Genomic DNA, 27573 nt, shown 5'->3' with positions numbered 1-27573 from the left:
CTGCGACGGAGTGAGCTCCCGTTGCTCGGTCTCTGCTCCTGCCAACCTAGAAGTTCAAAAGCACAAAGTGCAAGTAGATAAATAGGTACTGCTCCGGCGGAAGGTAAGCGGCGTTTCCGTGTGCTGCTCTGGTTCGCCAGAAGCGGCTTAGTCATGCTGGCCACATGACCCGGAAGCTGTCTGTGAACAAACGCCGGCTCCCTCGGCCAATAAAACGAGATGAGCGCTGCAACCCTAGAGTCGGCCACGACTGGACCTAATGGTCAGGGGTCCCTTTACCTTTACCTTTGTAACATCTCTCTGCTTCAACTGCTTAGCATTTATAACTGACCACAGGGCTCTCTGCAGATATGGCTCCACTGATATCTTTTTCTTTCTTTCCTTCCAGGATATCAAAAGCTTCTTGCAGAGGTAAGTGATGGAAAAACCCCTTCCTTATTCTGATGCTACAAAAGTTCCTGTTTAACGGGTGAGAACCTCACTCTCCAGTTCCTCCTTCCAGAAATAGTTTAGGGCTCCATCGTCCATTTCACAAGGTTTCAATTTCACAAGATTGAGAGTAAGAACCTCACTCTCCAGTTCCTCCTTCCAGAGATAGCTTAGGACTCCATCGTCCATTTCACAAGATCACAGACAAAAATAGGGACACATTTTCATAGTCATTTGTAGCTATTGGTCTCATCTACAATCATGGGAAGGAAGCCATTCCTCGTTCCCCTCCATTGCATATTTCTGGAGGCCCTTCTTTATGATGGATTCATTTACTTTGCAATTGATACAAAAAGAGGGGGACATTCCAAAGGTACTTGTAAATATCTTCACTATAACTTACCCTTAAATATCCAGTGTATTTCTGGCTTCTGCAGGTTCTTCCTCAGACATAAGAATGTGAGAAAGGCCCTGCTGGATCAGGCCAGTGGCCCATCTAGTCCAGCATTTAGTTTTCACAGTGCTTAACCAGAAGCCTGTCGGAAACCTGTGATCAGGATCCGAGCCCCAGAGGACACTCCCCTCCTGAGGTTCAGAGGCACCACTGCCTTTGACTCAGCCATCGTGAAGAGCAGCCGCTGAGAGCCTTGTCCCTGAAACAACTGCAACATATTCAAACACTCGCGAATTTTGAGAATCTTCCATGTTTAGAAAATACTGCTTTAATTTCTAATATTTTCACCATTTTTATAATATAACCGCTGTGCTAAAATACGTTTATGTTAATTGCAAAAGCCATTCTAAAGCATTCTGAACTTCCTTATATTTCAGAAATGCCCATTGTAGTCAATGGTCAGAGAGTCTGTGAAGAGGAAAGGCGAGTTAACCATTGGCCCTAAGGAAGGGCCCATTGTAGTCCTAAAATCACTCCGTAAAGACCCAGCATTGTTCACTTTTCTTCACAAAAATAATTTGCATATATCAGCTTCTTTAATATATGCATATATCAGCTTCTTCTTTATAAGAGGGGCAAGGTGTGGAAAGCTTGAAACTAGAAACCAGGAAAGCAGAAACCAGGGACTTTCCTGGATTTACAAAAGCCATCCCGGCAGCTCTGTATAGGGAAGTTTGTAAAGGTTTCATGTTTTACTATGTTTTTATATATGTTGGAAGCCACCCAGAGTGGCAGGGGCAACCCAGTCGGATGGGCGGGGTATAAATAATAAAATATTTATTTATTTATTATTTACCTTCAGTCTCATATTCATATATTTCCTTCAGTATATTTTGGAAGCAAGTGAGTGTCAGTTTTCCTTCAACTTGTTAGGTGCTCTCTAGATGATCCCTTTTGCCATAGGAAAAAACCTGCTCCCAAGTCTTCAGGATAAACGTATATCCATCATGCCTTTATTGTCAGGATGAGACACCTGCCTTGTCAGAAAGCTCCTTGCGTTGGAAGGATGGTGGCTTGACTTTGTTCTTCTCCTCCCAGGTCTCAGGAGAAGGAGAACTTAGAGGATCCTCCTGTGGCTTTTCCTCCTGCCCTGAAGTGGAGGATCTGGGACTTCTGCGATATTAATCCCTTCCTGGAGGGAGTCATGGAAAAATTCAGAGGTAATAAAGAAGGGCTGAAAGGATTGTTTAATGGATGTTTAGAAGTGTTCATGACAGGCTCCAAGTCATACGGATTATTAGACATGCCAGGAAAAATGGAAGTTTATTTATTCTCTTGCAATATCTAGAAGCCATACTTTCACATGTGAAGACTCAGAGCTTATGCTGCTTTCTTTACGCAATCACAGCTTTGCGCGGATCGCTATAAAATAGAGAGCAGGCAAGAAATTATCGTTTACTGCCTTGTTTATTGGGCTCTGAGAGGCTCCATCAAGATCTTATGGGAACATGCCAAATCTCAGATGGAGTACAACTCTCACATAAGTTGCGAGTTGTCTGTAAAAAGTTGTACTTGACCTCTTCACATTTCTCAGCCAGGCCTTAGGTGCTTTCACGCATCTCACCCATTTCCCAAGTATCTTCACCTACACCCCGCGACGGGGTGAGCTCCCGTTGTTTGGTCCCCGCTCCTGCCAACCTAGCAGTTCGAAAGCACGTCAAAAGTGCAAGTAGATAAATAGGTACAGCTCCGGTGGGAAGGTAAACGGCGTTTGCGTGCGCTGCTCTGGTTCGCCAGAAGTGGCTTTGTCATGCTGGCCACATGACCCGGAAGCTGTACGCCGGCTCCCTCGGCCAATAAAGCGAGATGAGCGCCGCAACCCCAGAGTCGGCCACGACTGGACCTAATGGTCAGGGGTCCCTTTACCTTTACCTTTAAACTACAGCCGTACCTTGGATCTCAAATGCCTTTGGTCCCAAACAAATCGACTCCCGACTCCTGCAGCCAATGAGAAACTGTGCTTTGGTTTCTGAACGTTTTGGAAGTCGAATGGACTTCCGGAACGGATTCCATTTAACTTCCAAGGTATGACTGTACAATCTCATGAGTTCATATTGTCATCACTAGATGAGTTATAAGACAGTGGCAAGATGCTAAATCTCTGTTCTCTTTTCTCTTCCAGACACACTGAGATCTGGACTTCAGCAGCGAAAAGGTAAATGTCAGGGTTTAAAGGAGGAACAGTTTCAGGAGTGATGGAATCTGCTTCTCAAAAGACCAGGCTACTGTGGATCTTCTGTCCATCACCCCCCCCCAGTCCAGTCCCCCTTTGCACTTTTCATGTCTCCTTTACAGTTTTTTGTCACTTTCAGGAAGTGATAAATTGTACTTAAGGTGTTATACTGTCCCAATTTTCTTGTCAGTGAGAAGTTCAAAGAGGTTTCCTTTTGAAGGATATCATTGGAGGTTTATGACATTTCATCCTTTTTGAGTTTTTTATTTACCAGTATCAATAGATTGACAGAGCTTAAACATTCACAACAGGCAAGTCCACAGATTGGCATCAGAGAGAGGCAGCCAGGACCAAGACCATGACATGTTCTCAGCCGATAGAGCCCAAACTCCATTCCCTCTTTCTCCTCCTTTGCTACACTCAAACATTAATTTTTATTCTTGACAGACTCCTGATAACATCGTCTTTAGCTAGTACTTTTTTTTCCTTGGTGGGGGGACATGCCTCCAGATACCTTCTAGCTATTTTTTTGCTATTTAGCCAGAAATCTCTGCGACAACAATAACAAGAGACCTGGCAACTGTGGCGTTCGTACGGAGCCCCCGGTCGTCTCACGGACTATTGACCCGTACACCACTAATCCACTGCCACCAACCAGGTCCTCCCTGGTAAAATCACTTCAGTCTCAGTCAGCTTTTCAATTAATAAAGAAGAGTGTATTGTTTTTCAGACACAAACAAAAATTTTACAGCATTCCAAACGTTGTTGCTCTTTACTTTCGTAGTCTTATTTTCCTCTCTCTATCTCTTCTACCTCCCCACACTCAAGAACCCACAGCCCTAACTGTCTCTCTATTACCAACTGACTTTCCCAACCATCCAACCCACGAAAACCGACCCACTACCCACCAACAACTCCCAACCAACGTCTTCCAGAACTCCTCCCAGAACTGGTTTTATAAACCCACTGACTCCACTCCCCTGGGTCCTGTCTGTGCAACCTATTTAACTATTTCCCCTCCAGCACTCTCTTATATATGTTAACGTCACAGTAACTTTCCTAAGCCGTTTTTTACGTATATGAGGAACAGAGAAGAGAAAGATGAGTCATATAGCCTATCTGGCGTGGGGAGCCAGGATGGCGTCTTTGCATTGAAGGTGAGGGTGGGAACAGCACCTCCTAGGTGTTACCGGGTTTGGCTTTAATAAAGTAATTTAAATACAGTCATACCTCGGGTTACAGATGCTTCAGGTTGTGCATTTTCGGGTTGCACACTGCGCCGAACCCAAAAGTACCAGAACGGATTACTTCCGGGTTTCGGCGCTCGCGCATGTGCAGAACCACTAAATCACACTTTGCGCATGCGCAGAGGCGCCGAATTGCAACCCACACGTGCACAGACGCGGCACTGTGGGTTGCGAACACTGCAGGTTGCGAATGTGCCTCCCACATGGATCACGTTCGCAACCCGAGCGTCCACTGTAGTTAAAGAGACTTCTACTGTATCTCTCCCTTTATCCTGGGAGCCCAGGGTGGGTTGCATTAAAACAAGTCATAGCAAAAGGAAACAATATCAACAATGTAATAGATGTCAATTTAAAATATAGAACTATCAATTTTCTGCTTCACTCTAAACAAACCAATTTAAGTTTGTTCTTGGTTAACCGCTCACATCAAGAATTCCAAGCAGGACATTTTAGACAGGGAGTATCAATCAGAGGACAGAAATACATTTTTATGTATTGTTCTTTTTATAAACTACCTGGAAAGATGGGGTAGAACATGCTTTAAATATGTAACTGAAACTTGAGAGCTCCTGCTCTCAGTTTTACCTGGCATGTCCAGCATGGTCTGTCATGTGATGTGAGGTAAAAGATTAAGATGTGAATTAGGGAGTCCCTGCTTTGACTCCCTTCTGCCATGAACTGTGGGGGGTGGGGGTGGCCTTAGACAAGCCACTGTCTCTCAGCCTCAGTCCTCCCATCTGAAAAATGGGCATAGTAAGATTGACTTAACTTACAGGGTCGTTGCAAGGGTTATATGTAGATAATGTGTGCTAAGTACTTGAAAGAACTGCACATGTTTCAAGAATCGTTATTAAGAACTTGATGAACATCCCTGTCTCGAATGCAGAGCCATGGAGACCCTGTTCATTTCAGAGGGGATGCTGTTTCTGTCACGTGCCTAAGGAAAAGTCCGCTTTCCAGCTGAGGTCGTTTCTCTTCTCTTTCCTCCTCTGCCCCCACAGAAAACATAACTTTGGATCCAGACACAGCACATCCCCTCCTCATCCTGTCTGAGGATCGAAAGACTGTGAGAGATGGAGAAGTGCGTCAAGACCTGCCAGACAACCCTGAGAGATTTGACAGATATACCTATGTGCTGGGATGTGAGGGTTTCACATCAGGCCGACATTTCTGGGAAGTCATTGTGAAAAGAGGGGAGGAATGGGGAGTGGGGGTTGCCAGAAAGTCTGTGAAGAGGAAGGGTCTTTTCTCTGTTGGTCTTGGGGAAGGGATCTGGGATTTGGGGAAGTGGAGCGGTGGGTATCAGAACTTTGTTCCAAGAGAGGAGCCCAAGAGGATCCGAGTGACCCTGAACTGTGAAGGGGGGCGGGTGTCCTTTTATGATGCTGATACAGCAGCCCTTCTCCGCTCATTCCCAGTAGCCTCCTCAGGAGAGACCCTCCAGCCCTTGTTTTATGTGGCTGCCAAAGGCCACCTGACAATCTCTGAGTGTAGAGACAGTCTAGCTTCCCAGTTCACTGCTAAGTATGCTTTTCCGTGCCAGCAGTCCTAAATCAGCAGAGCGATGCGCAACATCTTACCACTTCAGGAGCTCTGACCCAGACAACGAAGGCAGTAACTCATAGAGGCAATTAAGTACAGACAGAAATATTTCACTACCGGGTCATAAAATCTTAATGGTTCCCATTTATAGAGGTTGTCTGACTAAGAGTTTCTTCCTTAGAGTTTTCCAGGCTTTGCTTTTTGCGACCCACAATGCCCTGCTCTTCCCTCTCTGTCAGCTTGCCAGATCAATGCAGACTAAACACAGTTTTCATACAGCTGCTGTAAGAACAGAAGCAGCTCCTCTCACAGATGCGGCCTTGACGAAAGATAAACATCCAGCTTTCTGACAGCGTCTAGCAGTTTTTGGAATCTTCTGGAATCTTCAAGATCATTCAGTTAGCTCTGGAAAGAATGAAAGCTCACCCTCACCCCAACAACTCATCGCCATGATGACATTTCAGTCGTCTCAATCAAAATCCCTTTCCTTCAATTTATGTGGCAATTCGGCAAAATCTCCCTATTCAAAGAGATCCAAAATTTGCGTGTGACTCGCTTATGCATTCGCAGCCTTGGGCACTTTGTTGAAACAAACAAACAAACAAACAAAAAATAGAAAGAAGGGGGAGACTGCGGGGTGGGACACTGTCAGAAGGGGCCGTGTAACATGCCTGAACTAATGTGGAAATATGTTTCATGTGTTAACATCTTTGATTTTATTAAAGATACTGCTACTATTTGCTCCTTTGTTATTTCAGACTTAATAGTATAATGGCCCCATCTATCCCACGCGACACTTCCTGCAAGGATATAAATAGGGTGACTTATATCCCATCTGATCCCCACAGCAATAGGGCTGCCACTGCCCCCAGTTTGTTACTTAAACATTTCAATTCATGTCAAGCGGATGGGGTGTCACACGTCATCATCATATTTATTATTTATACCCTGCCCATCTGGCTGGGTTTCCCCAGCCACTCTGGGCAGCTTCCAGCAGAACACTAAAATACAATAACCTATTAAACCTTAAAAGCTTCCCTAAACAGGGCTGCCTTCAGATGTCTTCTAAAAGTTTGGTAGTTGTTTTTCTCTTTGACATCTGGTAGGAGGGCGTTCCACAAGGCAGGTGCCACTACCGAGAAGGCCCTCTGCCTGGTTCCCTGTAACTTGGCTTCTCGCAGCGAGGGAAACCGCCAGAGGGTCCTTGGCGCTGGATGATATGGGGAGACACTTCATTTCTACATTTCTGCCACCCAAATGGTGATTCTCAAATGGGAAGAGGAAGTGAAGGCAGCATGTCTTTCTAATCCCTTTTGAGATCTATGGAGCGAAGTGGAAGAAGAAAAAGAAGAAGAGAAGAGTTTGGACTTGATATCCCGCCTTTCCCTCCCCTTAAGGAGTCTCAGAATTAAAGCTACAGCCCCCGGCCCACCTCTCTGGGAGTAAGTCCCTTTGAACTTAATGGGATTTACTTCTGAGTAGACATAGGAGTGCCTATGTTTTTATAGATAGACGAAAAGGATTAGCTCACAGGTTTTGGTGATTCTCCTCTTCACACAGCACTTCGTGTGGTGGTGGCCACTGACTTGCACACCCTCTTAAAGGAGGGTTTGAGACCCAAAGCCCTTTCCTGTTGTTCGCCTCCACAGCTTCAGCTTATTCATAGGTAGACTGCCTCTGTGCCAGGAGGTTCCTCATAGCATGATGTTGTGTTCTGGCAGCCCCAGAAACAGTTCCCCTCTGACCTGACCTGCTGCCGCCACAGGGCCTGTGCAGATAACACATATCTTAATGATTAACACAAGCTTAATGGATATAAGTAAAACAATGTCTACATGGAGAGAAACTGCTCCCCCACTACTTTTTGTGTGTCCTCCCAGAACTTTTTCTGCATGGTCTGAGGATATCCCACCTCCAAAAGCTTTCAGAAGTCTCCCCTGGGACACCTCAGCCCTTTCTTAAGCTCTGGCCCCTTCTGCAAAAGGAAACAGAATCTATGAGGATCCAGAATCTGAATCTGAATGCAATTTCTGGTGGATTTATAATGGTCTTAATTGTTTTCTCTTTATTTCTACACTTAAAAATATACCCAAATTTAGGGAAAATAAAATCCTCACTTCAGCTTGGATCAAATGAAACATCAGAGTAAAATTTATATAAGGATCAACATTGAACAACATAATCTATTTGTAATATATTTTTATTAGGAATATTGATCAACCACCAACAATAATAACTATAAGCAGTATTTAAAAATATTAGAAGTAGGGAGAGGGAGAGAGAGAGAGAGAGAGAGAGAGAGAGAATACTCTTCTGTACCCCCCCCCCCCAAAAAAAAATCAAATACTGGCCATGAGTTAGCTCACCCTTCTGGGACAGCTTGTAAAAAAATTTTTTTAAAAAGTTTTAAATGTTAATCCATCTGAGAGAATGGACAGGCTGGCGATGGGACCAGTGGGAGGATAGGACTGGGAAGGCGCTGGAGCTGAGGAGCAGCTTAAAAATCCCACAGCTTCCTTCACATTTTCTCTGTGGTTGTGAATGCGTGTCAAATTGCCCAGTGGGAATGTGCAGAGCAGTGGGAGGTTGGGCTGTGTCGCTTTTGGACTTTGAACATTGTGCCCTGCTGCTGGAAAAAAAGCACGTGAGTTTGAGTTATTCAATCACTAGCTTTCGGAGGAGAAACTCTCGCGTATCTCCACCTTTCAAAGGAAAATGGTTCCTTAACAAATTATTCACATTCTTTATTTTTTAAAACACAAAACAAAATATTCCCATGTCAAAGAGACTCTGTGTCACAGCTGAAGCCACAGCAGAGACTGAAATAACCTCATCTGAATTCTCATCTCTGTGTCCCGGTTTAAACCCCCCCCACTTCAGACAGCAGTGATCTCGAGCCATCGGGTCTGAATTTCCTGGAAAGGAAACACGCGCATTTGCAGACGCAAAAGAGAGAACATTAAACCATCTCTCTCTTCCTGGCGAGGCAGCCATGGCAGGGAGTCCGGCGCAGGATCTCTGTGACGAAGCCATTTGTTCCATCTGCCTAGAGTATTTCCAGGATCCAGTCATCATCCCGGAGTGTGGGCACAATTTCTGCAGATCTTGCCTGAGCCGGTGGTGGGAGAAATCTGAAGCGAAGGCTTCCTGCCCCCAGTGCAGAGAACAAATTAAACAGAGGAACCTCATCCCGAACCAGCCACTGGCAACTGTTTTGGAAACGCTAAGAGCCAAAAAACTCAGTCTTCAGGGCTGGGAAACGGTAGCAGGAAAGGAGGGAAGGTGTGAGACACACCAGGAGCCCCTGAAACTCTTCTGCAAGGACCACAAAAGGCCCATCTGTCTGGTGTGTGACAGATCCAAGGAACATGAAAGCCACAAGGTGATTCCTCTGGAGGAGGCTTTCCAGGAGTACAAGGTAGGAAATCACTCTGGATCATGATTTTGTCGACAAGGGAAATAGCTGTAGACATGTAGGACCAGTGCTTTTCTTCCTGGGGGGACGCAGGGGGACGCATACCCCTAAACATTTTGTGAATCTTTGTAATTTTGTCCATTTACTGTATTTATTTCCCCCGCTTTGAACTATAAAATCATGATTTTCAGGAGTCAAAATGAGAGTACCCCTAAACATATATTTACTAAACACTGAGTAGGACCTACAATAAAATTTCCCCCACATTACCAAAAGTGATTTCTCCAGGAGGAATTCCTGTGCAGCATTGTAAAATCCTGCATGCCTGTTGAATTTAACTTTTTAAAAAAATAATAATAATTATCCTCTCTACGAGAGTGCACAAATCCTCATTTGAAATCTAAAAAAGTGATTTAAAAGTTGAGTATTGCCTGATGCATTAACTCGTATCATGGATCCATTGTTCTGAGACTTTGATTAGAGCAAAACAAATTTTGGGACCTCACTTAATACATGGAAAATGTACCCCAAAGAAGTACAGTGGTACCTCTGGTTACGAACGTAATTTGTTCCGGAGGTCCGTTCTTAACCTGAAACCGTTCTTAACCTAAGGTTACCAGACGTCCCCGTGTGTTTTTACATGAGTAGAATGTGTGCTTTTATTTAAAATGCATCTCTGGGTTATTTGTGGTGGACCAGCCCATGGCTTAAAAAGGTTGCTAACCCCTGCTCTATGGCATTAACCCCTTCATGCATTACTTAGATTTAAGCAGGTTGATTATATAAGGCTCGTTATGGCACAAAAAAAATGTGTAGGCAACTGAACACCCAGTCAAGAACTACCCCACAGTGCCCCTCAGTATGTGGGCTGGAGCAGCTCCACTAGTAAGTGGGGCACACGATAGAGGTTTATGATAGGGTTGCCATATTTCAAGAAGTAAAAATCCAGACACAAAAAGTTGCTGAGCAAAACCCAGACATTCCGCCCTTGGAATCCTGGACATGTCTGGGGGAAAACAGAGATATGGCAACCCTGTTAGTTTATGTGTGTTGCCACTGTGCAGTGCTTTGGAGTCACAAGACTCTGTTTATATTCCAGAGACAGTCCAGGCTGTTGGAAGTCTCATGGAAGACAGGAGACGGATGTGATGTTTACTGGTTTCCTGTTCCTTTGTTCCTTTGTTTTCAGTTGCGCTCTGCTCTCACAAAGGATGTGTTTTTTGTCTGCGTAGTTAGGAAAATAAAACTCTTTGCAATGTAGCCATAAATCTCATCACTTCCGTGTGCTGCTTTGATTCTCTGCTGGATGGGTGTTGGGTTGAAATAATGACAGACAGGTAGCGAGTGTCATCTGGGAGGCATCTCCCGAGCAAGTCTCGAGGAGCCTCTTTTATTGAATATTACAGCATTGCCACATATGTGCTTATTGCTGATTGGTTAACACAAGTACAAAGCAAAGGTTGCATATAGGTATTAATCACCAATAGATTAAAGGCTGGGAAAGGGAGCACAGAACTAGACAGGCATGAAGACCTCCTAATTAAATTATAACCAATGATTAATATAGTAAGACTTAAAACAATTACTAATGATTGATATAGGAAACTTAAAAGAGCATAATAATCACGTTCCGTAGATGTGATCAACTATGCATTAAGAACAGGTCAAAGTACAATGTTTTTCCTGAACTCGATGTGAACTGAACATTCTAAGGTGGTGAGTGAATGTCTTAGTATTAGAACGGTTTGTGCAGCATTATGTGCAGAAGCGAAGCTTAGGAGCAAGACTTCCCATCAGGCCACAGTCATGTATAGAATCATAGCATCCCATCAGATGGGAATGTGCCTGAGGCCTCATCAAAGGCTCAGGTTGTTAATTATCGTTGGAGGCGATTCCGAAGGACTCGGCCGGAGGAAGATGAGCTTTATCAGCTTGGCCGAGCGGAGATCCCGACAAACCCTAGTTTGTAGGATTATGTGAGATGTGTCAAAAGTGGAGGGGTGGGTTAAATAGAAAACCTCAAGTTTCTCTGCTCAAACATGAGATGATAACAGTGGTACCTCAGGTTAAGTACTTAATTCGTTCCGGAGGTCTGTACTTAACCTGAAACTGTTCTTAACCTGAAGCACCACTTTAGCTAATGGGGCCTCCTGTTGCCGCTGTGCCGCTGGAGCATGATTTCTGTTCTCATCCTGAAGCAATGTTCTTAACCTGAAGTACTATTTCTGGGTTAGTAGAGTCTGTAACCTGAAGCGTATGTAACCTGAAGCGTATGTAACCTGAGATACCACTGTATTCATAATCTAGACATGGGAAGGAGCTCTCTGTCTGCCCCATCTCGAGAGGTGTTGAACCCATATTGAATCTAGTAGCCTCCTCACCCCACTTCTGTGTTACAGTGGGGGAAAGAGGGCACCTCGGAGACCTTAGCAAAAACACCCTGGAATGACAGAGCAAGCATATCGATCAACTTGCCTGTTCCATGTATACTAAAACAATTAGTAAATGAAAGTGGGAGCCAGACTGGAATTTTGTTTTCTCTTCAGGATCAGATCAGCAGCTGCTTAGACAATCTGAGGAAGAAGAAAGAGAAAACACTGGCATTTAAAGCAGACATGGAAAAAGAAAGTCAAGACCTGCTTGTAAGTTACTGTTCCTGGAAAGTGAAAAAGTGCTATTGTCTAAAATAGGGGGGTTGCCAACCCTTTTGGACCAGTGGGCACATTTCAACTTTGGGGAGAGTGCTGGGAGCGCTCTTCACAAAATGGATGCCATGGGGAGTGTGGCTTCACTCAAAATGAGAGAGACTTATCCCATAATTCTTTCTAAATGAACATTTTATTTAACTCCATTATTTCTTTGCTGTTTCACATTTCCTATCACTTGTGGAAAAGGTCTCCTTTTTCTTTCTGACATCTCCAACACGTGGCAGGGGTGGGATAATTTGTATTTATTTTGTTTATCTTTACTGGCATGGTGTACCACCTGCTCATTATTTTATAGCAATTTTCTGTTATCCCTGAATTCAAAGTAAACCTATATTCAATTAACAATAACTTCTCCCACACTTCCAATTTCCCCAATGTTCTGGGATATTATACCATAAAATTATTCTGGGTCCGTACTGTATTTCAAGAACGACTGATAACTTTTTACCAAAATGTTCACCAAATTTTCTCAAATTTGTTCAGCTTGATTAGGAGTTTTAATATAGTCTTGCAATTTAGAACAGATTCAAAAGCATTCAGACCATAAAGGATTGCTTCCCACCGTCCATCCCTTAATCTCTAAATATGAAATCATGTGGTCCTTGCCTAATTAAGGCCCAAATGCTAAACATATACTTTTTCTACATTTTAAACTTGGAAACATCCTATTCTATTATGTTTATTATTGATCCCAAGGGAGAAAATTTAGAGCTGAGCAAGCTTTTATATCAGTCCCATAACCTTACCAAATTAGAAAATAAACAATTTTTTCAGCAAAAATGGTCTGTTGTATGTTCCCCATAATATTCTATTTAATGGTACTTCAATCAAATTTGGCTCATGTTTAGCTGTCTCCTCATAGACATTCATAATCCATTCTACTACTCAATTTATTACAGCTGAAAAATACAAATCTGTTATATTTGGAAGTTGCAAACCTCTCTTCTTAGTATCACATATAGCTCTGGCTTTCAGTCTCGGCTGGTTATTTTGACATTTAAATTTTGGTATCAGTTGCTGCCATTTATTCAGTACTGAAGACGATATTCTAACAGGTAGATGTTGGGAGAGAGAGTTACTTTTAGGCCGATCCTTCTGAAAATTGACTTCTGGATGCTGCAAAGCCAGACTGTATTTCTGATATTGTCCTCCTGTCTCTTCCTTCCACTTCCTTATTGCAGAAACAAATAGAAGCAGAGAAGGGAAAGATGGTGGTTGAGTTCAGACAACTGCGCCAGTTTCTGGAAGAACAAGAGAAGTCTCTGCTGGCCCAGATGGCAAAAGTGGAGAAGGAGATTGCAAAGAAAAGAGAGGAGCACCTGGCCAGACTCTCTGGGGAACTCTCCTCTCTTGACAGCCTCATCCGGGAGATGGAGGAGAAGCGTTGGCAGCCAGCGAATGAACAACTGCAGGTGAGGCCTCCTTCTGACGCTGGGAGATCACTTCTGAATTCTGCCCCACATTTTAAAATGTTGATGAGAAGAAGAAGCTGAGTAGCGCACCTTGGCTACTTCCTCCCTGATACTTGGTTTTTAACTTCCGGGAACTTTTGTGTTGTTTTACAGGGGAGCAGTTATATATGAGGGGCTGCTGCAGACTTAAGAACTCCCTCCCCAGAGAAGCCAGGCTGGCTCCTTCCTTTCTGTCCTTCCAGTAATAATAATAATAATAATAATAATAATAATAATAATAATAATTTATTATTTACACCCTCCCCATCTGGCTGGGTATCCCCAGCCACTCTGGGTGGCTCCCTACATAATATTAAACATTAAAAACTTCCCTAAACAGGGCTGCCCTCAGACGTCTTTTAAAAGTCAGTTGCTTATTTCCTTGACATCTGATGGGAGGGCATTCCACAGGGAGGGTGCCACTACCGAGAAGGCCCTCTGACTGGTTCCCTTTAACCAGTGGCAGAGGGTGGGGTGTGTGGTGGGTGCGGCACGCCCTGGGTGTCATCCCTGAGGGGGGGTGACATCACAGCGCTGCTGCCCCCGGGTCGCTTGCCACAGGCAGCGCCCCCTGGTATGCCAGCCCCGCCCACGCGGGCACAGAGCAGCTAGCTCCGCCTCTGCCTGTAACCTCACTTTTCGCAGTGAGGGAACCGCCAGAAGGCCCTCGGCACTGGACCTCGGTGTCCGGGCTGAACGATGGAGGTGGAGACGCTCCTTCAGGTATACTGGACCGAGGCCGTTTAGGGCTTTAAAGGTCAGCAACAACACTTTGAATTGTGCTCGGAAACGTACTGGGAGCCAAGGTAGGCCTTTCAGGACCGGAGTTATATGGTCTCGGTGGCCACTCCCAGTCACTTCCAGGTGAAAACGCTTTTATTCCAACAGGCTTTTGGGAACTGACTGCTTATAATGCTTGCGAACATGATCCCTAGCTTGTGAGCATGGCACCAGCATTCTGTGGGGCATGCTGACATCATGCGCGCATGTTGCGAGGCATGCAAGCACGGCATGTTGACGTCGTTTGGCCCAGCATGCATGGTCCTTTCTGGCCCATAGCTCTGGCTGGGTGACTATGAACTGCATTTCATGAATGCTAGGACGCCAAGACACTTAGAAGTTAGGTCATTCTAGGGAACTGAGACGTCCTGTTTAGCAACTAGATGGGGAGGAGGATGTTTGGATAAGTCCAAATATTCAGAAAAAGTGAGCACTAGGGCCTGAACAAAGCATTCTGTATCAATGAAATTATTTGTTTCCATTACAATCTTGAATCTGTGGTTCTTTGATATTGCGTATGCCTCAATATGACTCAATTAGAATGCCTATGACTCAATTAGAATCAAATTTCTCTGCGTGTTTTAGAGGGGAGTGTTTTGCTTTGTGTTTTGCCAAAAGATAGATACGCCTCTCTGTCTGTCTCTCTCTCCCTCCCTCCTTCATTCAGACCCACACAGTATTCTGCAGAGAAGTGACCCAAATGACTTCTTTCTTTCCCTCTAGGATATTGGAAGCTTCTTACAGAGGTAAGCAGAAAATAAAAGAAAATGATCCTCTCACTATTGAGAGTAATTAATATTTAAATATTAGGGTAATTAATTTTTAAATATTCCCTTAGAGAAATTAATTTTCAACTATACAATATGTTTCAGACTCCTGCAACCTCTTTCTCATCTACAAAATATGCAATCACGTTTTATGATGATGAAATACCCCGTCACCCATACCAGTAATTATGGAAATACTGTACGCCATTTCATTTTAAAATATCATAATAATGTCTTAAAAGAGAGGGCAAGTTTTCACTTGGTAAGCCTTCCTTACCCTCGTATAGTCTGTGCATTTGTTGTTTAGTCGTTTAGTCGTGTCCGACTCTTCGTGACCCCAAGGACCAGAGCACGCCAGGCACTCCTGTCTTCCACTGCCTCCCGCGGTTTGGTCAAACTCCTGCTGGTAGCTTCGAGAACACTATCCAACCATCTTGTCCTCTGTCGTCCCCTTCTCCTTGTGCCCTCCATCTTTCCCAACATCAGGGTCTTTTCCAGGGAGTCTTCTCTTCTCATGAGGTGGCCAAAGTATTGGAGCCTCAGCTTCAGGATCTGTCCTTCCAGTGAGCACTCAGGGCTGTGCATATATATAAACACACACACTATTTTTCTCTTTTTAAATGATTAATTTTAAATGGGCCTAATCCTAAAATCTCTCACTGTCCAATGATTTTATTTTTCATTCACTTCCAACAAAGTAGATATTTCTTCTATATATCTTTGTACATTTGCTTCTATATATTTGCCTCTAGGTGTCCACCGCAACTTGTTAAATCGTATCTTACTTAAAAGTATTTCTAAAACTGCTAAATATTGAGAAATCTCTAAAGGGTGTGCAAAAATGCAACATAACAGCCATAAAGCAGCATCATAATAACAGGAATACCGTAATAAGAGGGTCCAATCCAGGGGGGTCAGGTAGAGTCTGGTTAAATAGATAGGTGTTCACAAGATGTCTGAACACAGTAAAATCCCTGCTCTTCACTTCCTGTCACACATTCCATGATGTGGACATTAACTGACACCAGGAAGAGACATCTGGCTTTTCAGAAAGCTGCTTGCCTTGGAAGCAGAGGTGGCCCAATATGTTTTGTTGCCTGAAGTGAACCAAAACACAGCACCCTCCTCTTTGCCGAGAAAAAAGGGGTGACATCAGGAACAAGAGCAGAAGGAAGATCAACATTGAGATCTGCTGCCCCTGTGGATTCTGCCACCTGAGGCAGTCGCCTCACTTTGCCTCATGGGTGGGCCGGCCCTGATTGGAAGGAAGGTATTGGTATTGAACTTTATTACGGCCACTGGCCCATCACACAACAGTTTCCCATACCAACATAATGTACTTAAAACTCCAATTTTAAAACCGCCAAAACTTACAAAAAACAGACAAGAACCAAAGCAAAACAAAAACAAAAGACCAACATCATACATTACACTAAATTTGTAACATAAACATCGCCCTCTACTCATAATTGGAAGGAAGGTGGTTGATGTTGTTCTTCTCCATCAGGTCTCAAGCAAAGGAGAAGTTGGAGAACCTTCCTGCACCTTTCCCCTCTGCACTGAAGTGGAAGATCTGGGATTTCTGTGATATAAATCCCTTTCTGGAAGGTGTCATGAAGCAGTTCAGAGGTACTAAGACTGGCTTCAATGGTTTTATAGTGGGCATTAAAAAAAAACGTTTATGAAAAGCTCCAGTTCACTTGTAATATTAGCTGGGCCAGGAAGATGGAAGATGTGACGGCCAGCTGAAAAAGCAGCATTTTTATTTCATTATGAAAAGGGGAGTGATCAACCTGCAAACTACAAACTACCCAGCATTGCTGAACAGTGCAAGCCTTGCACCGTCAGAAAACATTGTTCCATCTACTTCAGTATTGTCTACACTGACTTGCAGTTCATTCCCCTGGTTCAGGAAGGCTGAGCTTGCTTGGAGTGGCTGTTTCAGCAATGAAGCTACTCTGACCAAGAACTTCTATTCACCCCTTCCCATCTCTCAAACAGGCCTTGATTCACGCAGGTGCTTTAAATACACCTCACAGCCTCTCATACTGCTAGCCAAGAGCTGGAGGGCCCCAAAGCTCATGCCTGGGCTGCAGTCTATTCAATTCCTGGGCACCCAAGAGGGGGGCAGGAGGTATCCAAGATCCAGTCAGTAACTCTGGCAAGTGAGATCTCTGATCCTGGGGCAGGGGTGTCTGGATCTGATAGCTCCTCAAGGCTGCTGGTGATGGAAAGATCTGTTGGATGGGAGGCAGTTTTTCTCTAAGGAGACACCATGTCCTTATTTTGGACATTGACACTAATACATCCCCCCTACTTATCCAAGCTGTAGTGGTGTGAAAGCCAACATGGTGGCTTCCAGATGTTTTTGACAACAACTCCCATCAGCCTCAGCCAGCATGGCCAGTGCTTAAGGATTATGGGACTTGTAGTCTGGAGGACACCTCTGGTTGCCTGACCTCTGATATAATGTTATGAGTTCGTATTGTTGTTACCAGATTGTTATAAGGACACTGGTGTGGTGCTAAGTCTCTGCTCCCTTTTCTTGTCTAGACTCTCTGGGATCAGGACTTCAGCTGAGAAAAGGTATGTCATTTCAGGGTCTGCTGGAAGCACAATTCCTGGGAGAGATGGGCTTTTTTCTCCAAGTGACCAGGCCATTGGGCCTACTCTGTCAATGTCAGTTCTCCCTGGCTAGCACTTTCTATGTCTGCCATACATGTTTCTGCCACTTCCAATGAGCTATAACTTTTACCTGAGATTTCACATTCACTCTCTTCTGTGGGCAGTGATAATTTCCAAGTTGCTCAAGGAGGCAATACAGACAGGTTGAACATGGGTGTTGGCACACGGCTTAAACACAAACAGGCAAGTCCGCTGCCCCACATCCGCTCTCCAGCAAGAGGCAGTCAACAGCATGAAATGCTGTAAGCATACAGAACCCAAACTCAGAGCATTGTATGTCTGCCTCTGCCTCAAACTTCAGTTTTTCTTCATGGAGAGATACCTAGATGATATCCTTAACTAAGTGTGTGGGGTGGAGGGACTCATGCCCCCATTTCTGGACCTTCCCGATAATTTTAGCCATTTAGCCAGGAATCTCTCCGACCAAAATGATACTGTGCCAATTAGGCCTGTGAAGGGAGAGCCAACCAGCCCGTAATCCAGGCATCAAAAAACCAAATAGAAGGACAAGTTTTCAACTAGTACCTAAAACTATACTACATGGACAGACCCTCCAAGTGCCCCTATTTTCCAGGGCCATCTATGATTTTGAGAAGCCATCCCAATTTCTGATTTGATCCCGGAATGTCCCGCTTTTCCTTAGGACCTCCCTATTTTCATTGGAGAAATGTTGGAGGGTATGGAGTTATCCAGACCCTGAGCCGTCTGAAGGCAATCCTGTATAGGGAAGATTTTTTAAAATGTTTAATGTTCTGTTATGTTTTTATGTATGTTGGAAGCTTCCCAGCATAGCTGGGGCAAGCCAATAAGATGTGTGGGGTATAAATAGTAAAATTATCATTAAAGAATGGGACGCGTCCCTATTTTCATCGGAGAAATGTTGGAATGCACTGGGCTACTATTACTGAGAAAACAATCGTTCAGTATTTAATAATGTTAAAGTCACAGACATGTCACTTAATAAATAATAATAATAATAATAATAATAATAATAATAATAATAATAATATCTTTATTGTCATTGCCCCCTCTCAGGGACAACGAAATTACTTGACTGCTCCATAAAAACACTAATTAAAACAATACAGTATAGTACAGCAAGGAAGATTAGATGACTTTCAAAGTCCAGGCTTCCCATTCAGGGCCGAGATCGCTCTGGAGAAGAAGCTGTTCTTAAGACGGCTCGTTCTTGTCTTCATCGTCCTGTATCTCCGTCCCGACGGCAGGAGCTCGAAGAGACAGTGACCAGGATGCGATGGATCTTTTACTATGGCCAGTGCCTTCCTAAGCCGTGCCCCTTAGTCCAGCCATTTATTGGCCTGGTCTTTGTTGAAATCTTGGCTAAATGTTTTAGCTATGGATCACTGGGTAGCCTTTAGACAAGCCACTCTGAAATTTGGGGATAATAATAATCCTGATTTGCCTTACAGAGTTGCTGTAAACATTATAATTATATAATGCATGTGTGATGCTTTAAACACTTGAAAGCATGGCACACATGTGAATACCTGAAGGAGCGTCTCCATCCCCATCATTTTGCCCGGACACTGAGGTCCAGCGCTGAGGGCCTTCTGGTGGTTCCCTCGCTGTGAGAAGCCAAGTTACAGGGAACCAGGCAGAGGGCCTTCTCAGTAGTGGCACCCGCCCTTTGGAACGCCCTCCCACCAGATGTCAAAGAGAACAACAACTACCAGACTTTTAGAAGACATCTGAAGGCAGCCCTGTTTAGGGAAGCTTTTAATGTTTAATAGGTTGTTGTATTTTAGTGTTTTGTTGGAAGCCGCCCAGAGTAGCTGGGGAAACCCAACCAGATGGTGGTTGTTATGATGATGATGATGATGATGATTATTATCTTTGTCTTTATTATAAACCAAAGGAAGCATCCCAGTCCTGGATGAGGTCCTGTTGATTTCAGAGGGCGTTGTTTTTCCGTGTTACGTGTCTAGACAAAAGTCAAGTCTCCCAGCTGACCTTGTTCGTCTTCTCTTTCCTCATCTGCCCCCACAGAAAATGTAACTTTGGATCCTGACACAGCAAATCCCTGGCTCCTCTTGTCTGAGGATCGTAAGAGTGTGAGGCGAGGAGGTGAACGTCAAGTTCTGCCCGACAGACCTGAGAGATTTAACAACTATTATTACGTGCTGGGTCGTGAGGGGTTCACAGCAGGCAGGCATTTCTGGGAAGTCACCGTGGGGAGCGATGAGGGGTGGGCTGTGGGGGTTGCCAAAAGTTCTGTCCAGAGGAAGCAGGTGATCACTGCTGGTCCCGAAGAAGGGGTCTGGGATCTGGGGAAGTGGGGAGGCGCATACAGGGCTGCCTGTCTCGGTTCACGGACTGTTCTGCCCCTGAGTTGCGAGCCCAGGAGGATCCGAGTGACCCTGAACTGTGAAGGGAGGCGGATGGCCTTTTACGATGCCGATAGAGCAGCCCGCCTCTGCACGTTCTCAGCAGCCTCGTTCTCAGGAGAGACCCTCCAGCCCTTGTTTTCTGTGTTCAGTAAGGGCCATCTAAACCTGGCTGCCTAAGGGTGGAGGCAGACAAGACGGGGGAACCCCCTGCTGTTGCCACACGCATGCTGCTTCCTTCTCAGGAATGAGCTCAGAGGTTACTTTCTCCCTGAGGATAAGCCATATTTGTAGAACAGTGGCTGGCTGGCTCTTTCACCTCTTGTCCTGCTCAGGCCAGGTGTCTAGGAAGCACTGTCAGAAAGCCGGTAGACCCTGTCCCATGCTTCAGTCAGGGTTTCCTCGGGAGTCTGTGGCCTGGGTTGGTTATGAAACTCAGATGTAAGAAAGAAATTCCTGTGTCCGCTTAGGTCTTTCACTAACCTTCCCAAGATGATCACATTCACCTTGTAGGTGATGCTGGAAGCCAGGATGGTGCTGATCTAAGGAACTCTAGGGGATGGTGGTACATATCTATGTATACAATTATTTCCATTGAAATAATCTGCAGCTAACAGTTGGGCAGATCCATCTATAGATTTTTAGAGAGCACCTCTGCTTGTACTTTTGTGTGTCTGGACATATTTGGGGTTTTTCGTGTGTTAACCCCAGTGTGGTGTAGTGGTTAAGAACGATAGACTCGTCAGAGATCACAAAGAAAGGAATATATGATAACAAGAAGAAGATGAGGAAAATAACAAAGAGACTATCTGGACAGAACTGGATAGAACTGTTCAATTCAAGCAGCTGCAGCAAGAGTGAAGTTTGGATCCCTTTCGGAGCTTGAAGTATGGGTACCCCCAACAAAAATTTTAAAAATTTGGCTGTATAATTTGGAACTAATGTGATTTGGAATTAGTGTGATTTGATTGGCCTGTTAATAAAAATTATATTTTAGGAAAAAAGAGCGATACTCGTAATCTGGGGAACCGGGTTTGCTTCCCCGCTCCTCCACATGCAGCTGCTGGGTGACCTTGGGCCAGTCACACTTCTCTGAAGTCTCTCGGCCCCACTCACCTCACAGAGTGTTTGTTGTGGGTGAGTGTGATGGGATGGTGAGCTGCTTGTGCGTAAAATCCTGATCCCTCAGAGTTTGGCTAAGTTCCCAAACCTCTGTCTGTGATGGAGCTCCTTAAGCATGGCTCCATCAATCGCTCGTTGTCGGACAGTGGGCGTTTACGGAACTTCTTCCAGCATAAAAGCTCCTTAACGGAAACGCGTCTTCTGGACTCTCGGCGTGACAGTTTCCGCCGAGGAGTGGGTGTCCCTACGGGAGGTCCTGAAACCTCTCCACTGTTCTCGCTTGAAGTATCTCTGAGCCCTCCCTCCGACTCACTTTCCCTTGTAACTCCACTTCTCCCCCTGCTGGTCCCCTCCTCCGCTGAGTGGTCTCTCTCACCCTCCATGAGCCCTTTCACCTCCTTCGTCTCAGATGACAGTTCCCTGACATCCACCTCCCCTCTAGGGCCCCCTTCACCCCCTTCCCTCCCCTCCTCTGCGGGAGGCGAGGGAGCAAAACCCCTGAAGGAACCTCCCTCATCTTCCGAAGTTTCGAACACTTCCCTCCACCTTTTGCTGTTCCCGGTTTCCAAGTACCCCTCCTCCTCGGAGTCTGTACCCCCTTCCAACTCCGATTCCCTGAATCCCTCCAGTTCCTCCTCATCGTCGGTGGTGCCAAAGTACTCCCTCCGGAACCTCGCTACTGTCTGAGGTTTCCTGGGGAACCTTTGGTGGAACGTTTCGATCAAGACCTCGTCATGGACCTCCTCTGCCTTCACCCAGGTGTTTTCCGACTCCGGTTCCCCTTCCCACGCGACCAAATACTCCACCTGATTACCCTTCCACCTGGAGTCGATGATTTCCGCCACATAGTTGCGGCTTTCCCTTTCTTCTATGGCTGGCCCCCGTGTGGACACCCCTTCACCTTCCCCCCTGTATGGTGACAGTAATGACCTGTGGAATACTGGGTGCAGTTTCATGTGGTTCGGTAACCGGAGTCTGAAAGCCACTGGGTTGACCTGTTGGATGACCTCAAATGGTCCCAATCTTTTGGGTCTCAATTTCTTGCAACTCCCCTTGAACGGCAACCCTTGGGTTGATAGCCAGACCCGACTCCCCACCCTAATTGTTTCACCTTCCCTTCTGCTCTTGTCTGCCTGCCTCTTATATTCTTCTTTGGCCCTTTCTAAGTTGTGTTGGAGTTGACGATGGATCGCTTCCATTTCTTCTACAAAAAGTTCAGCGGCCGGAACACTCCATCTCTCTCCTCCTTCCCCTGGAAACGCCCTGGGGTGGCACCCATAATTAGCCAAAAAGGGGCTCATCCCTGTGGACACATTCTCTGCATTATTGTAAGCAAATTCCGCTAGTGCCAACTTTTCGACCCAATCGTTTTCTCTGTCATTGACATAACACCTCAGGTATTGTTGAAGGATACCGTTTGCCCTCTCCGCCTGCCCATTGGTCTCAGGGTGCCTGGCAGTCGAAAAGTTGACCTCTACGTGCAACAAGCTCATAAGCTTCCTCCAGAATCTGGACGTGAACTGTTTCCCTCTGTCGGAAACCAGCCTCAAGGGGGCGCCATGCAGCCTAAAAATATGTTCTACAAACAATTTTGCTGTCTCTTCCGCCGTGACTGCATGTGAGCAAGCTACAAAGTGACCCATCTTAGTTAACTGGTCTACCACGACTAGTATGGCGGTTTTCCCCTGGGATTTGGGCAGATCAGTCATAAAATCTATCGACACCGCCTCCCACGGTCGTTCTGGTGTGGGTAACGGTTCTAATAACCCCGCTGGTGCCCGCCTTTCTCCTTTGGCTCTCTGGCATTGGTCACACCTTCTCACATACTCCCGTACATCCTCCCTCACCTTGGGCCACCAAAACTCCCTGGTCACCAACCACATGGTCTTGTGTTGCCCAAAATGCCCCGCTGTGGGATTGTCGTGCAGCTGTTTGAGTACTCTCCCCCTCAATTCCCCTTCGGGTATATATAGCGCCCCTTTGTAATACAATGCCCCGTTTCTTTCTTCAAAACCTCCGGGGTCTTCTCCCTCTCTCCTTAAACCTCTGAGCTTCTCCTGGGCGTACTCATCATTTACCGTTCCCTCTACCAGTTCTCTTGCCCCCACCCAGGCCGCACCACACACCCAGTGGTCCTCTGGGATAATATGTCTCTCTTCTGGCGCTCCCTCCCCATCCAAATATTCAGGTTTGTGAGAGAGAGCGTCCGCTCTGATGTTTTCTGGACCTGGCACATAGCAGATTTCAAAATGGAATTTGGAGAACTCCTGGGCCCATCTCACTTGTCGTTGGTTGAGCACTCGTGCCGTTCTCCAATACTCCAAATTCTTGTGGTCCGTACACACTTGCACCTTATGCTGTGCGCCAATTAGTAAGTGTCTCCATCTCCGGAACGCTTCGTGAATGGCGAGTAGTTCTCGGTCATATACCGTGTAATTCCTCTCGGATTTGTTCAGCTTACGCGAAAAGAAGGCACACGGTCTCCATTCCGACTTATTGCTCCCTGGCTGAAGCAGCACCGCCCCCACCGCCCGGTCTGAGGCATCAGTTTCCACTCTCATGGGTTTTTGTAAATCCACATGCAGGAGCTGTTCTTCCGAAGCGAATGCCTTTTTCAATTCCTCAAAAGCGTGCTCCGCCTCCGCCGTCCAAACGAATTTCTTCTTGCTGCTTAGACAGTCCGTGATGGGAGCCGTTAAGTGGGCAAAGTTCTTGATGAATTTACGGTAAAAGTTCCCAAACCCTAAGAACCTTTGCACATCTTTTTTCGTTTTCGGTGTCTTCCATTCCAGCACCGCCTGTACCTTGCCTGGATCCATGGCTAATCCCTTGTCTGATAAGCGGTACCCCAGGAATTCCACCTCCTTGGCGTGGAACTGACACTTCTCCAATTTCACCCACAACTGGTTTGCTTGCAGCTGGCTCAGCACTTCCCTGACATCCTTTACATGCTGCTCCTCATTCTCTGAATATATCAGCACGTCATCGAGGAAGGCCACGCAATTCTTGTAGAGCAAAGGTCCCAGTACATGGTTCATGAGCGATTGAAAACAGGCGGAGCCTGCTTGTAATCCAAAGGGCATAACGAGATATTCGAAAGCCCCTAGGGGGGTGAACATCGTTGTCTTCCATTCATCCCCCTTCTTTATTCGTATCAGGTTGTACGCTCCTCTCAGGTCCAGTTTCGTGAATATCTTTCCCTTCCTCACCCTGGTCAAAATGTCATCAATCCTGGGCATGGGGAAAGTCACTGGTTCTGACACGGCATTTAGCCGCCGGTAGTCCACGATCAATCTCGGTTTATCCGTGTTTTTTTTGTCCACAAAAAACACTGGGCTGCCCCCCACCGCTCTGGACTCTCTGATGAAACCTCTCTTCAGGTTTTTGTCAATAAACTCCCTCAACTCCTGCATTTCCCTGTCTGACATGGCGTACAGCTTGCCCACGGGGAGCTGGGCCCCAGGGACCAGGTTAATTTGGCAGTCAAAGTCTCTATGCGGTGGTAGTTTATCTGCTTCCCTTTCGCTGAAGACCTTGCTCAGGTCAGCGTATTGTTTGGGCACCTTCCCTTTGTCCGCCACTTCCATCCCTGCTAGGGAGGCTTTTGCCCCTTCTGGCACCTTTCCCTCTTTGCAGTGTTCCAGGCAATGTGCTGACCCAAAGGAGACCACTCTCTGATGCCAGCCCACTAGCGGGTCATGCAACGCTAGCCAGCTCATTCCCAAAATGACTGGCGCCCCTCCCAGGGTGGCTACATTGAACGCTATCCTTTCAGTGTGCCTTGCCACCCTCATAACCATTGGGACGGTCTGTAGGCTAACTTCTCCCCCCAACAGCTCCCTCCCATCGATCGTGGTGACCTGCAGGGGGTTGCTTAAAGGGAGTGTCTGTATCTGGTGTTCAGCTGCAAACTCCTTGCTCATAAAATTACAGGAGCTGCCTGAGTCCAACAGCGCCTTGGTCTTTAGTGGGTATCCGTTTGCCAGCTCTAGCAGCACCTCTATTACTAGAGCTGGTCTTGGAGGTTCCGGAGTGGGCACTTTTACTGCTCCTTGGCCTGTCTGCAGTGCCCTGACAGAGGCAGACAGGCGTTGGCTTTTACTGGCTCCTGGACTTCCTCCTCCTTCCCCCCAACAGCTCCCGCCATCCCTTGCCATTCCTTTCTTTGCGGGCAGACTCTGGCAAAGTGACCTGGCTGCTGGCAGAGGTAACATTTCTTGGCGCTCTTTCCCTCCTTCTTCCTCCCTTCACTGGGATTTGAAACTGCGCGCGCGCGCGCTGTTCCAACTTCCATTGGCTCTCCGGGCGGGAAACTGGGTTCTGGAATCTCTGGAATGCGGAAATCCCTCCAACGCTCTCCTTTCCCCTCCCGCTTCTCCAAGGCTCTTGCCTCCTGGCGCGCTCCAATGGTCAGCGCTGATTTGGTCAGCTGGTCCATAGACTCCGCCCTGGGCGCCCGGGAAAGTTCGTCTTTCACCGCCGAAGAAAGCCCCTCTTCAAAGAGCATTTGAATGGGTTCCGCCGATAGGTCCCACCCCAATTTATGTATCAACATTGTAAACTCAGTCCAGTACTCACGAACCGATCGGCTCCCCTGTTTGCAAGCCATCAATTGTCTGCGCACCAGTCCCTGTTCAATCTCGCTGGAAAACATCAAATCCATGGCGCGAAAAAACTTCCTCGCGTCCTTCAGCATGTCACTATTCCCTGCCATCAGGGGCCGGACCCAGTCTCTCGCCCCCCCTTCGAGATGGCCAATCACAAACGCCACTCGCGATGCCTCATCGGGAAAGTCGTTAAACTGCAGTTCGAGAGCATACTGCATCTCTGTCCTAAAGGCTTGGTAGTTCCTGGGGTCCCCCCCAAACTTCTGCACCATTCCTGGCATCTTTCTTGCTAGTGTAGCGCCTTTTGCCTTTTCTGCATCCTGCGCCCTCCTTTCTTCTAGCCTCGCCGTTTGCATTGCTAGCTGGAGTTCCAAAACTCTGTACCTTTCTTCCAGAGTTGACCTTCTCCAGCTCCTGCTGCTCCTCCGGCTCCGGCTGGGTTGCTCATGATGCCTCTCTGCACAAGCTGCTTTCAGGGACTGTCCGATTGCTGTGATGGGATGGTGAGCTGCTTGTGCGTAAAATCCTGATCCCTCAGAGTTTGGCTAAGTTCCCAAACCTCTGTCTGTGATGGAGCTCCTTAAGCATGGCTCCATCAATCGCTCGTTGTCGGACAGTGGGCGTTTACGGAACTTCTTCCAGCATAAAAGCTCCTTAACGGAAACGCGTCTTCTGGACTCTCGGCGTGACAGTTTCCGCCGAGGAGTGGGTGTCCCTACGGGAGGTCCTGAAACCTCTCCACTGTTCTCGCTTGAAGTATCTCTGAGCCCTCCCTCCGACTCACTTTCCCTTGTAACTCCACTTCTCCCCCTGCTGGTCCCCTCCTCCGCTGAGTGGTCTCTCTCACCCTCCATGAGCCCTTTCACCTCCTTCGTCTCAGATGACAGTTCCCTGACAGTGAGGAAGGGAAAGGAGATTGTTAGCTGCTTTGAGACTCGTTCGGGTAGCGATAAAGCGGGATATCAAATCCAAACTCTTCTTCTTCTTCTTCTTCTTTTATCAAAGATTTTGCTTCCTGTTGCTCTTTTGTCATCGGCACCTCAAAAATCGTAACAGCCTCTCGCCACCAAGGAAACACAACGAGCGAATAGTAAGAGAACCTACACAAGGAACACTGACGCAAAACCCCACAAATACACTAAGTAGAAGAATAGAAACATAAACACCCTACTCACCATTCCCCCTGTTATAAGAATAATAATGGGCCAGTATCCGTTGTTTGCTACACTGATGCTTACTCACCATTTTACTGTACCCTCAATTGTATGTGTCCTTATATGCTACACTGATATGATTTGGTTCACAATGTACTGTATCAAATGTATGTGGACTATGTTCCCCTTCTGCTCTTCCGTTACATTCTCTTTCGTTGCATCGTTGACTCTAAAAGCTCAGCTTACTGCTGTCTTACTGCTGTAACAATATACTGCATTTATTTGCATACATATTGCCGAATTTGTCACATATCCGTACTATGTAAAAATGGCCGCCTAATCATGCCAAAGGCATGGGTTCCCTTTCACCAATGCACGCATTGGGGAGCAAATAAATTACCGTATTTTTCGCTCCATAAGACGCACAGACATTTCCCCTTACTTTTAAGGAGGAAAAAAGTGTGCCTTATGGAGTGAAAAATACAGTATCTGGCAGCCTCCTTAGCCAGCGCCTCGTCTGACGTCTTCTGTTTTTTCTAACTTCTCATTGTTCTGTATTGAAAATCAAAGGTATAAATGTAAGAGTTTTCTTTTGTTCTGAATTCTCCTCCATCACCTGTTACGTGAGTGGGAACCCTGTTGCCAACAGTCATTCTTTTAATAGAAGATCAGGCTTACAGCCGCTTTGCTTTAA

General features: G+C 46.1%; 2 protein-coding genes across 3 annotated transcripts in view; both read left to right on the top strand.

Annotated features, from left to right (window-relative positions):
* The window catches only part of LOC310756848 (zinc finger protein RFP-like), a 26230-nt gene extending 19662 nt beyond the window's left edge, over positions 1–6568 (top strand). For both annotated transcript variants that reach the window (XM_083601702.1, XM_083601703.1), the window contains exons 4-7: positions 389–411; positions 1922–2043; positions 3006–3038; positions 5305–6568. In XM_083601702.1, coding sequence (XP_083457828.1) covers positions 389–411; positions 1922–2043; positions 3006–3038; positions 5305–5855 — 729 coding nt within the window. In that variant the 3' untranslated portion in view covers positions 5856–6568. The remainder of the gene's footprint in view (positions 1–388; positions 412–1921; positions 2044–3005; positions 3039–5304) is intronic.
* LOC310756897 (E3 ubiquitin-protein ligase TRIM7-like) lies at positions 5891–27573 on the top strand. The gene is made up of 9 exons (XM_083601826.1): positions 5891–7105; positions 7174–9263; positions 11807–11902; positions 13150–13380; positions 14923–14945; positions 16474–16595; positions 17520–17552; positions 19659–21139; positions 26628–27573. The coding sequence occupies exons 2-8, from the start codon at positions 8838–8840 to the stop codon at positions 20174–20176; spliced, it is 1449 nt and encodes a 482-aa protein (XP_083457952.1). The 5' UTR covers positions 5891–7105; positions 7174–8837; the 3' UTR covers positions 20177–21139; positions 26628–27573.

Source organism: Podarcis filfolensis (assembly GCF_964270895.1).
Source record: "Podarcis filfolensis genome assembly, chromosome: 2".
Lineage (NCBI taxonomy): Eukaryota > Metazoa > Chordata > Lepidosauria > Squamata > Lacertidae > Podarcis > Podarcis filfolensis.
This window is presented reverse-complemented; position numbering and strand designations above follow the sequence as displayed.